At 42.2% G+C, this 13,002-nt stretch overlaps 1 protein-coding gene and 1 long non-coding RNA gene across 2 annotated transcripts in view; one reads left to right on the top strand and one right to left on the bottom strand.

Annotated features, from left to right (window-relative positions):
* The first annotated feature begins 70 nt into the window (after positions 1–70).
* LOC110678554 lies at positions 71–640 on the top strand. Its single transcript, XR_002501731.1, has 2 exons — positions 71–235; positions 370–640. It is a non-coding gene; the product is annotated as an uncharacterized LOC110678554 (long non-coding RNA).
* Positions 641–9,419: 8,779 nt separating this feature from the next.
* The window catches only part of LOC5567640, a 58,430-nt gene continuing 54,847 nt past the window's right edge, over positions 9,420–13,002 (bottom strand). The window contains exon 5 of the mRNA XM_001651783.3: positions 9,420–10,905. Within this exon, the coding sequence (XP_001651833.3) occupies positions 10,501–10,905 (405 nt within the window). The 3' untranslated portion in view covers positions 9,420–10,500. The remainder of the gene's footprint in view (positions 10,906–13,002) is intronic.

Here is a 13,002-nt window from a genome sequence, read left to right as displayed (position 1 = left end):
ACAACGCTTACTATATATATCCAATGCCTAGCCCGAGAGCGCATTGTTTTTTAGGTATAGGAATTGACGTTTTGTCGCAAAACTTAAACAGTCCATGCGACGCCTAGTTGTGGCGGATTGAAACGAAGAATGATGATTGTTGTTTGGTTTGCTAACTTTATTGATCTGAACAGCTGGAAAAATCGCGTTTTTTCGCGAAATTAATCAAAAACCAGTGAAATGACTTCTGAAGCAGGTAAGAATTTATTTTTTCTTCAACGTTACGGTTATATCGCATTTCAAACGGTCAAGAATTACGGGAAATCTTCGAAAAATCAGAGTTTACAGGAGGTTATGGTGGTTTGTTTGTGTTTTTTTTATTCATTCCAGCCGACCGCTCAATGGCTGGAGCAAATCAAACTGCATCGGTGGATGATTTCCCAGTGCATGTTAAACTGATCGATATAATCGATTATGTAGGAGATTCCGTTCGACCGATCACAGAGGGTTCCGCAGTTCACAGATCCGGCAAAAACATTGAGACAAGACGGCACGATACATTTCACAACACGGTCAGCCGCCATGGAAACGAAGCACAAAATTGCAAAAAAACACCTTTTGCAAACATTGTTAATTCAATCCGCATGAAAATTTACAGAGAGCAACAAAAATCTAATGTATACAAGAAATAGTTTTAGAATTTAATTAAATGATTACACCAAGAAAGACAAATTTTCGACAATTTTCTGCGAAACACTTGTATTTTGACAAATTGAAAACAAAACATCATCATTCATTTAGCAGTGCCATCTGGTTGTCGTTCCTTCGTAAAATCATCAATAGCACACTACACTGAGAACAGCGTTGCGGTTGAAAATACTATATCAGAGGGTTAAATTAAATACACAACGCCATTTGATTTGTGCAGACTAAATTCGTATTTATTTAGAATATTTTGTGCATTCAATTTTACCATGGCACCATTTGTATAGTAAAATTACTATATCATGGTTAAAAACTTGCAGCAGTCCAGAATCGAACCGAGGATCTGGCGATTGTCAAGCGCGAACGCTAGCCGCTCGGCTATCGACGCGGTTGGATTGAGATGGAACAAAACGCAAATAAAAAGCGTTCATGATAGCTCAATCGTGGTTGGAATAGTAAATTTAAAAACACGTTCATGGTTCTCATTACTGCAACGCTTGTTTCAGTGTACACTAGCCAGCAACTGCGCTGGCTGAGGTTTCTTATTGTGTGGGCTTCCAATGGGTCGCGACGTTCTCAAACGACCGGTTACGGAACATGAGTCCGTTGCTCGATAATACCAATTGCAAATTATATGTAATGTTTAGCTTTTCGGTAGTTGTTAAACTTCCACTCGGCTGGTTGGCCGTAAACCACGATTCATAATTAAAAAACAAGTATTTATCGAGCAACGGACTCATGTTCCGTAACCGGTCGTTTGAGAACGTCGCGACCCATTGGAAGCCCACACAATAAGAAACCTCAGCCAGCGCAGTTGCTGGCTAGTGTAGTGTGCTATTCATATACCTAAAAAACAATGCGCTCTCGGGCTAGGCATTGGATATATATAGTAAGCGTTGTGTTTGGATGGGCATCTAATTCTTCCGAAAGAGGTGCACTTTGCGAAAGAGGACCACGTGATTATTGAGCTGAAATCGAATTCAGGTTAACTTCTGCGTTCATGAGTCCTCTCATGGCGTAGTGGTTAACGCGCCCCAACTAGAGATCGGGGAGTCGTGAGTTCGATTCTCACTGAGAAGACGTGTAACTTTTTCGCAAATCTTCACATCAATTTGTCCATCTAATCCAATTGCAAATTATATGTAATGTTTAGCTTTTCGGTATTTTTTTTCATTTTTTTTTTATTTCAACTTCATCCTTCAAAATCCGTCACAAAACTGACCTACTGGTTTACTTTGATATCAATGCCTACTGTGGTGCCGAGTACGGCCCTGGTGAATAATAAATACAGTATACTGTTGTTGACAAAGGAGCGAAGAACGGCAGGTGCCGTGAAAGCAAAGTGAAGAATTAATAAACGTTTTCTAAATCATTAAATAAGGTTTTACGTATTTATATTGTCCAACACAAATCCTCGGTTACTACATTGGCGACGAGGTAACTGGACAGGTAAGAATGATGTTTTTTAATACGAACGAATGAATACATTGAATTACATATTTGAGCTGTGCTCTTGCAAGCTGCCAGATTTGAGGTTATGGCTACAATGTTTTTTTTTGTTGAAGGTGGCGTTGATTTGTTTATTTCCAACAACTGTCGAAGACAAAAAAAAAAAAAAATTGTCGCTGGAAGCGATAGGCTACTGGGTAGCTACTGCTAGAATAGCAGTGGATTGCATTTCGTCGCTGGAAGCGATAAGCTACATAGTAGCGGCTGTGACAGCGGATTAATCGTCACTAAATGTGATAGGCTACAATTTAGTAGCGGCTGTACAGCGGATCATAAATCGGATCACAACAAAACTGTCTGTTAAGATAAAGGAAAATATGACGAGGTAAATAAAAATTAATGTTATCGTCGATATCGTTTTAGGATACAATCAGACAAGGTTGGATCATGGAAAAGTGGGAAATCCAACCCTTTAAATTCAAGGCTTTACCACGGAATATTGTCCGTAATGAGTGGATTAAATATAAACGGAACTTTGAGTACATTATTGCGGCTTCAGGAGAAACCGATAAAACTCGCATCAAAAACCTTTTCCTCGCCAGAGCTGGGCCGGACCTTCAAGAAGTGTTCGCATCCATTCCAGGAGCGGATGTGGCTGAAGACAAAGAAGAAGGTGTAGATCCGTATGCGGTCGCTATGCAAAAACTAGACGCCTATTTCTCTCCAAAACAGCATGAGACATTTGAACGCAACGTTTTCTGGACACTCAAGCCGAATCCTGAAGAGACACTTGAGAAATTTATGTTGCGTTGTCAGGATCAAGCGAATAAATGCAATTTTGGAAGCACGGCAATGGAAAGCAAGGCAATAAGTGTCCTCATCTTATTCGCCCCGAGTGATTTGAAGGAACAACTGTTACATAGAGATTCTCTAGAAATCGACGAGGTCGCTAAGATTGTTGGATCGTATGAATCCGTGAAACACCAAGCTCGGTTGATGAATTTTGGGCAGTCTGGGCTAGTAGAACCTGTCGACATGGCCACCGCCGGAAATAACATTAACAAAATCCGAAATATCCCGATCAAAGAATGCATGAGGTGCGGAAAACGAGATCACTTCGCCAACGACCAAAATTGCCCTGCACGAGGCAAAGAGTGCATTAAATGCAGGCGAATTGGTCATTTCGCAGCACGTTGTCGTACACCTGCTACAAAAAGAAGATACACTGAGGAACCCAAACCAGCCTCTAGCAAAGGATTCAAACGTCAGCGAATACATGAAATCGAAACTGACGATGAAAGAAAGGATCGCCGCTTCATATTTAATATTAACGATGGAGGAGAGTGGCTCAAGCTTGGCGGAGTGACGCTACAATTGCTGATCGACTCTGGCTGCAAGAAAAATATCATTAATGAGAAAGCGTGGGAGTGTATGAAGAATAATGGAGCAAAGATTTGGAATCAAGATAAGAACTGCACCGAAGTTTTTCTTCCATACGGTAAAGACGCTGAACCGTTGTGCGTTCTTGGAAAGTTCGACGCCCTTATATCTGTAGAAGATGATGGAAGAACCATCGAACAGCTAGTATTTATCAATGCTTAATTTACTCGAGTTTACTTAAAATAACTGCCATGAGTTTGGGTGTACTGGTGATAGGATTACCGAGTACACATGGAGTAAACATGATTGGGTCAGCCCAGAAAAGACCATTTCCCAAGATTAAAGGCGTCCAAGTTGAAATCCCGGTGGATAACAGTGTCGTTCCCGTATGCCAACATCCTCGCCGGCCACCGTTTGCCCTTTTATCTAAAATAGAAGACAAATTAACATCACTGCTTATCAGTGATATAATCGAACCTGTTGAAGAAGGATATCAATGGGTTTCACCATTGGTGACTGTGATAAAAGATAATGGCGATCTCAGGCTGTGTGTTGACATGCGTCGAGCGAACGTTGCAATTTTACGGGAGCGCCATATTATGCCCACCATTGAGGATTTCCTGCCGCGGTTTACATCCGCAAAGTACTTCAGTCGCGTGGATATTAAAGAGGCATTCCACCAAGTGGAATTGAAGGGAGAGAGTCGTTACATTACGACGTTTATAACCCACATGGGTCTCTTTCGATATATAAGGCTGATGTATGGCATTGTTATCGCGCCTGAAATATTCCAACGTATCATGGAGCAGATTTCGAGCCGCTGTGAGCATACCGTCAATTTTATCGACGACATTCTTGTTTTCGGCGACACAGAGGAAGAGCACGATGCGGAGCTCAAACTAGTATTGTCTATTTTGAATGAACGCGGAATTCTCTTGAACCAAGACAAATGTTTGTTTAAGGTGACCAGTCTGGACTTTCTTGGGCATACGGTTTCGTCAGATGGCATAAAACCTTCGGATAGTAAAATTGAATCGCTTCAGCGATTCCGTAGGCCAGCAACCACTGAAGAGGTCCGAAGTTTCCTCGGGCTGGTTACGTATGTCGGTCGGTTCCTCCCAAACCTGGCGACAGTTACGGCTCCCCTTCGCGAGTTGACTCGTTCGGGCCATAAGTTTTCGTGGGGCAAGGATCAAGAGTCATCTTTTGTGAAACTTAAAGACATGATTGGCAACGTTCAACAACTGTACTTTTTCGACAACAAGCTTCGAACAAGGCTAGTTGCAGACGCATCACCAGTTGCGCTTGGTGCTGTCTTGATCCAATTCGACGGTTCAACTGATGTTCATCCGCGCCCGATTGCCTACGCCAGTAAAAGTTTGACAGCAACCGAACGTAGATATTGCCAGACCGAGAAGGAAGTGTTGGCCTTGGTAAGGTCAGTTGAGAGGTTTGCGATGTACCTGTATGGCAGAACGTTCGAATTGGAAACGGACCATAAACCATTAGAAGCGATTTTTCAACCAACTTCTCGTCCTTGCGCTAGAGTGGAAAGGTGGGTGCTACGCCTCCAATCCTTTTCCTTTATGGTAAAGTACCGAAGTGGATCATCAAACATAGCCGACCCATTGTCTCGTCTGGTCGAAAATCGGTCTTCTGAAACATTTGACGCTGAAAGCAAGTTCATGGTGTTGGCGGTTATGGAGTCTGCAGCGATTGATGTCCAAGAGCTTGAAGATGCAACTAACACCGATCCGGTCTTGGAAAAAGTTAAAAAGAGCATGCGTTCCGGGAACTGGGATAAAGAGGAAGTTAAACCGTTTTTGCCTTTCAAAAATGAACTGGGATTTGTTGGCGATTTGTTAGTACGTGGAGACAAACTTGTCGTCCCGAACAAACTGAAGAGTAGAATTCTTGATATTGCTCATGAAGGTCACCCGGGTGAGTCTCTAATGAAAAGACGGCTTTGTGATCGTGTTTGGTGGCCAAGGATGGATAGTGAGGCTATGATGCGCGTAAAATCATGTGAAGGTTGTCGTTTGGTTGGACTGCCGAGTAGACCCGAACCGATGAATCGCCGTCCACTACCCAGCGGACCGTGGATTGACACCGCCATGGATTTCCTAGGTCCGTTGCCTTGCGGTTCGTATCTGTTGGTGATCATCGACTATTTTAGTCGTTATAAAGAAGTGGAAATTATGTCTAAAATCACTGCTAAGGATACAATAAGTAAGCTCGACAGGATTTTCACTCGCTTGGGTTACCTTCGAACTATAACCTTGGATAACGCCAAGCAATTTGTCAGCACGGATTTGGAACTCTACATCAAGCTCCATGGGATCACTTGAATCACTCGACACCGTATTGGCCCCAAGAAAATGGTCTTGTTGAAAGACAAAACCGATCTCTCGTAAAACGACTACAGATCAGCGCTGCTCTCGGTAGACACTGGAAACAAGACTTGCATGATTATCTAATCATGTATTACACTACGCCACACTCGACCACCGGTAAAACACCAACTGAACTTATGTATGGGCACACAATTCGATCGAAGCTACCAGCGATCGAAGACATCGAAACAATTCCACAAAATGCTGATTTTCGTGATAGAGACCAAGAATTGAAAGAAAAAGGGAAGAAGGCAGAAGATATCCGACGTCGAGCTAAGCGATCATCAATTGATTCAGGAGACACTGTACTCATGCAGAATTTATTACCAGGAAACAAGCTATCCACAACCTATAATCCAAAGCAATATATCGTTGTTTCACGGTCTGGACCACGTGTGACGGTGGAAGACCCTCAAAACGGAAAGTCGTACGACAGGAATGTCGCACATCTCAAAAAGGTTGTTGAGCCAGAACAAGAACTAAACGAAACATCTGACGGCTTTCGTTGTCAGAACCAGGTGCAGCTAGACTCATCCTCTGAAGAAGACTTTCGTGGATTTGAGCCCGAGGAAATCACGCCATCAGAAACAATCGTAGCTAGCCGACAGCGTAGATCAACGAAGAAGCCGACGCGATTCAACGATTACCTGATGTAACATCCATCATTTAAACAAAGGGAGATGTGGTGCCGAGTACGGCCCTGGTGAATAATAAATACAGTATACTGTTGTTGACAAAGGAGCGAAGAACGGCAGGTGCCGTGAAAGCAAAGTGAAGAAATAATAAACGTTTTCTAAATCATTAAATAAGGTTTTACGTATTTATATTGTCCAACACAAATCCTCGGTTTTTACACCTACTATAGATTAATTTCATGTTTGTTACAAACACATCCAAATCTGAGAGAGACTCGCGAAGAGGAAAAATATCAACGCCATATGCAGCCCAGATTCCCCTCTCACGAAACGTCAAATGCAGCCCACCGTTTTTATGGCTGAAAAAGTGAAAAGTATTAGCATAGCATAGCATAGCATAGACTGACTGTACATGTCAATGGTTGCTACTCCGTGATTGATCGTAACTGGTAAGAATTGCACTACGATCCAAATGAATAAGGGATGGGAGTTTCCGCTTACTCTCGAAGTGCAATTTTAGCAGATCTAATATTATTGATCAATAACGGCGCCGGTCAAGTCCTTACAGTCAGTTGGGATGGGGAAGGAATGTTAGGGTGTAATGATTGTTGCTTCTAGAGACCGAGAATACCTCTGCATCTCCACAATCACCACGGGAAGGGTGTTTATTAGTGAGGGAGGAAAAGATCTGGGAGTCACCTCCGGTCGGTGATGCGATCCATGGACAAGGGGGAAATATACGACTTATATTTAAAGCTAGTTTTGTATTTTTGTCTCGAGAAGTTTTTGGTAGAAGCTTTAAAAAATAGGTCAACATCTATAATGTCGAACAATTCAAAAGATGTTTTTATTAATGTCGAAAACTGAAAATTACATGTATATATTTTAAATTATATGAAACAGGAATAATGCCGACACTTGTAGTGACGAACCATACATAGTTTGTTTGAAAATGACATATGAGTATTACTGTGCATTTTGTCTCGATATGGTAGAAGTTTTAAAAAATACGTCAACATTCACAATGTCGAACAATTCAAAAGATAATTTTTAATAATGTCAAAAAGAGAGAAATATATGTATATTGAAATTGTATAAGAAAATAGCATAATGCCGACACTTATAGTGACGAACCATACAAAGTTTGTTTTAATATTACATAAAAGTTACGCTTTCAAGAAAAAATGTGTTATCATAAGCATGAAACGAACTCACCAGTTGGTAATCCATTCTCGACTGAACACAAAGACAGCAAAAATTCTTGGCGTTCCGAAAACAAACCGTCTTGCTTGGGCCTTCCCAAATACCTACCCAGCAAGACGCTCCAGAACAGGGAAAAAAAAATTCTCCGGCGACGAAAACACGCGCGAAACCGTGAGCAAAATCTATCGGACGACGCAAAACCGAACTGTCCAGCTTGGGCCTCACGAAGCACTAACTATGGCTGAAAAAGTGAAAAGTATTGTGTTCAAAGTAAACTGTTATTAAAAACCTCAGTCGGCGGAGCAGTTTTTTCCAAGGTTGCTGATAAATCTTAGCAGAAGATCAATTATTTCTAATGTCTGCTACGTTTGCTGGCATGAAATTTCACACAAACGGCTATTTATGATTCGATGTGATGCAAACTCAATCATTTTTTGCTGAGAGATTCATGTGTGGATTTGAACAGCATGCGCATAATTGGTATAAACACAAAGTGGAATAAGAAACAAAACTCAGCAATCACAGAAAAAGAAGACCGTCTCCGCGAGTCTCGTCTCAGATCCAAATATATCTCATTCTCTACACAGAGCAGGGTTATTTCTAACCGGAGGGGAAATAACTGTCGAGCTGTCAAATGTTAACTAAAAGTTAAACGAAATGGTGAAACGGTTCACAGCCTCAAAATGGACTGTATTAACTTAATTTTAATTACACTTTTTACGACCGGTTGGTCAGACCTAAGGTTTTATCCTAAGATAAAGATCGGACAACTGGGTATAAAATTTGATCCAGTTTGTGATCCAGTCACTGATTGGTTGATTTTGGTGTCTCCGAGTGTGTGGCTGCGTGTGGAAAATTACCATCGGATGCGTTTGTTTTGGTTTTGCCTGTGTTGCCGGATGACCTTGTTAGGTTGCAATAATTTGCGGTTGTTAATAAAAGTTCATGTCAACTAGCCGACTGATGTGAATAAAAAAGAAGTGAAACGAAATCAGCGTGAAAATATAAGATATGAAGATCGAAGCCTTTAATTGTGTACGAAGCAGTAAATCGCATCCAGATCATTATTTTTATCGATTCCCGAAAAACCCGAAAGCGAAAAAACGAATGGATTAGGATTTGATTGAAAAATGAGAAGGGCCTACCGTTCTTCAAGCTGACATCCGAATGCAGATTGTGCAGTGTGATATTGGTCCTAGTGCACTTCAATTAGTTCGGTTTGTACAAGAAATATTTTTCTTTTTTTCGAATGAAATAGTGTACCGTCTTCCATACAAATGGCAACACTGTTTTAGCGTAACACACAAAGGTGGAAAATTCACAACTGGACTCATGGATGAAAAGAAGAACAACTAAAAGAAGCCAGTTGTCCGATCTTATCTTAGGTGTGAATCTCAGTTTTCAATTTTAACCGAGATTCAGCTAACAAGTTGTCAGGTGGCTTACCTCATGAAATTTGTTTGCCGACTACTCGGCTGTATAAATCTTGGTTTAAATTAGCCGAGATTCGGCATTAAAAATTAAGTGTGTATACCATGTGGACATTTTGGAGAGGGATTTCTTACCAGGTCTAACGTCACAGGAAGATGTTCATCGAACTACTGCTTCCAACTTTCAATAATCATCCGTTCCACACTAGGCTTTCAATGTATTGCAAATAATTAACAACGCACGATTAGTTATCGTCAAAGGTTTTTATTCTTAATGGAATGCTTTGGAATCGATATAATTTTTGGGAACTGTTTTGTACAAGCCGTAAGTCACAAACATGGCTATGGAGTTTGAAATGCTATTGGGCAACGTAATACCTCCAGATTGCTCCGAAGGAATAGAAGCGCTAGTACGGAGTTCAACTTGTAACTGGACTGGACATCTATTCTGAAGAGGAATCTTTCTCGAGTGCATTGCTTTAAGAATCGATGTTGAATCAACTGGTATTGTGTGTAGTGATAAGCGCTAGGAAGAAACGAACATACAGTAGTACTCTTAAAAGTTACCTTATGGTAATTATTGCTGCTGTGGTGACATTGTCACGCCACTTCGAACAAATTCAGCTCGCCTGATGCGCGGCTTTGGAGAATTTTACAATATTGATCACTTCGCAGTAACAAACATGCACTGCATAGATAAATAAGTTTGTACTATTCTTTATTGAAGTTATCTGTATGTCTACTTGCTGGTTGTTTAAATTATTGTAAATTCTATGATAATCTATCTGTGTCCGTAATGTTGTATGACTTTTACCCGCTAGTTGATTGATACTAATAAAGGTAAAATTCTACTGTTAGATTTATTTTTATCCGAAATAGCATCACATATTTTCCGTTATTCTTGTTTTTTTTTTCTATTTGTGCTACGGTTAAATGAGTCATTTAATTTATCATGGTTGTTTAGAATAAGCAATCGACTCGAATGGATTGAGTCGTATAGTCAAGTTTTACAATGATACCTCTCTATGGCTCTAGGAGTCAGAACATTCCAAAACTGGTTCAATGAGGAACTTCTACTTTTTTCTGTTTAAATATTCTGCTGATACAATGTACAAGTGGCTAAATAGAGAGTATATGCCCTACCTGTGGGTCTTACCGGTATAGATCCAATATGATAAATGTTCGAAAAGAAGTGATTGAACAGTTTTGCTGTAACTATACAAGTGCGGTGACTTGGCCTTCCGCGCGTATCACAAACTTTTCCAAATCTTCCCTAATCTGCTGCTGATATGCCCTCGTTTGCGTGTTGTAGAAAAATCCCGTAGTTCAATTGCTGATTGTGCTGATGCAATCGCTGGCATTCACGTGGTGGCCGCTGATGTCCACGCTGGACTCCCAGGTGTTCTTCAGGTTGTTGCTACTGATGAAGTTCAGCGTTTGCTGATCCAGGTCGGATCCGGTGGAGCATTTCCTGGAGAGTAGTGGGGTTGGAACTAGGCCACCGCTGGTGGCGTTGATGATCGAGGGATTCGAGGCGCACAGCAGAGGGATCGTGTCGGTACAGATGCTGGCCTGGGTGGTTTCGTTGTCCGTTGCGTGACCCCCGCCGCTTCCGTTTGGACCGTGCAGCATCGAGTCGGCACAGTCCAGGCCGGACTTTTCGTGGGTTTCCTCCGAAACGGCGCTTACGAAGGGACAAATGCTCGATGATCGCACTAGCATGCACCAATTCTGGGAAAGATGAAAGGATGATATTGTAATGTTATGACCATACATGTTTTAGATTTATTTGGATATTGTACATGTGGAGGGAGCGCTTTCAGCAGTTGTTGAACGGTGAAAATGAAAATGTACCGAGAAATAGGGCGAACATTGATGATGACGATCAAGCTGTGGACCACCAACCATAGGAAAGATTGAAAAGGCTGTCAACGAGCTAAAGAACTGTAAGGCTGCTGAGCAGGACGAGATCCCAGTCGAGATTCTCAAGCCTGGAAGTGAGCAGCTTCACCAGTCGATCCACCGAGTACTTTTGAGCGTTGGGAGGATGAAGAAATGCCCACTGGCTGGTTGGATGGCCTCATACGCCCATTCTGCAAGTAAGTGCAAAGACTGGAGTGTGCCAATTACAGAGGGATTACCCTGATGAATTCGGCGTACAAAATAATGTGGTGCAGCCTGTTTAACAGACTGAGACCGCTCGAGAAGTCCTTCATCGGTGAATACTAAGCTGGTGCTTGACAACGGACCAGATGTTCACCTTGCGTTGATCTTAGATATATTCCGGGAATATAACTTGCAGACTCACCATCTGTTTATTCATTTCACGGCGGCGTACGATTCAGTGAAAGGAAATGAGCTGAGGCAGATAATACCTGAACATGGTTTTCCGGCAAAACTCATTAGAATGATAGGTAAAACGCATGATGGTTCGAAATCAAGTGTTGCAGACGAGGCGTTAGACGGATTGAAGTTGCGGATGATATCGACCTTAGTGGAATCGATCGCATGTCAGTGGAGGAGGCCTTCGTGCCTTTGAAGAGGGAGACAGCGAGGATTGGCCTGACCATTGATTCTACCAAAATGAAGTATATGGTCACAGGCAGAGATAGAGGTAGGGTTGAATCCGGTTCTGGTGACATGGGAATATTTATATCGGAATGGTTGCTATGCAGTTGTTATACATAACGGTCATAGCAACATGGAAACTAACTGTACATAAACAGAATTCAAATATTGCTGAGTTGCTTTGATTTCAACATCCCCCTTCAGTTATTTCCTTCTAATCCTAACTTACTTCTTAAAGCTACAAATGTAGAAGCGGACAAGGACTTCATGAGGATGTCTGCTTGTTGCTTCTGGATCGGCATATAAATCAGCTTGACTTTACCATCGCCCACTGCATTTCGGAAGAAATGGAACTTCGCGTCAATGTCAACTCTCCTCGTTTCCTCTCGTTCTGCCATCGCAATCGCTCCTTGGTTGTCTTCAGAGAGCGTTACCGGAGTTTCCCGCAGCGTTGAAGATCGGCCGTCAAGGCGGCCAACCAAATCGTTTCGCTCACGCAGGAAATCATGGCAACGGTGGACGACATCTCCACAGTTCACTGCTTCTTTGATGACCAGGCGACAGTGTTTCCGTTCACCCTCAATAGAAATCAGGCAAAGGATTTTCGGTTGCATTCGTCGCTTACAAAGTCACAAAGCAGCTATCTTTGGTTCTTTCTGTTTTCTTCTGTAGACTAATCCTAACTTCTTCGTTGCTTGCAGGTATCGTAGGACGTGCTTGGCATGCTTCCAGTGTTCTTCACCAGCAGCATCCCGCAACCTCACCAAGTATCCAACGGCGTAACACAGGTCTAGTCCAGAACCCATCATGACATACATGAGCCTACCGATGTGCTCGCGGTAAGTGAACTCCCATTCTCCGGCTTCTTGCTTCAACTGCAGTCTTGATTCGGCTGGCGTCTTCACAGAATTGCAGTTTTGCATTCCAAAACGAGCAGTTATCTTCTCGATCTGGCTTGTCTGGGACAGTTTCAACAAGCCACGGTCCAAATGCCTGTGGATCTTGATTCCAAGGAAATGGTGTAACATCTTCATGTCCGTCATCTCGAACTTCTGAATCAGTGTGGTCTTCACACGTTCGATGTCGGCCTCATCCACAGCGGCAATCATGAGGTCGACAACGTATACCACCAGGTACACAGTGGCGTATCTGCAGGCCCGAACGTACAAGCGATAATCATGCTTTGATCGCAGGAAACCAAAAGTCGTCAGGAACTCGTTGAAATAGCAGTTCCAACACCTAGGTGACTGTTTCAAACCA

The sequence above is a fragment of the Aedes aegypti genome, chromosome 3, assembly GCF_002204515.2.
Source record: "Aedes aegypti strain LVP_AGWG chromosome 3, AaegL5.0 Primary Assembly, whole genome shotgun sequence".
Lineage (NCBI taxonomy): Eukaryota > Metazoa > Arthropoda > Insecta > Diptera > Culicidae > Aedes > Aedes aegypti.
Note: the sequence above shows the minus strand (reverse complement) of the source record. Positions and strands in the feature narration are given on the sequence as shown.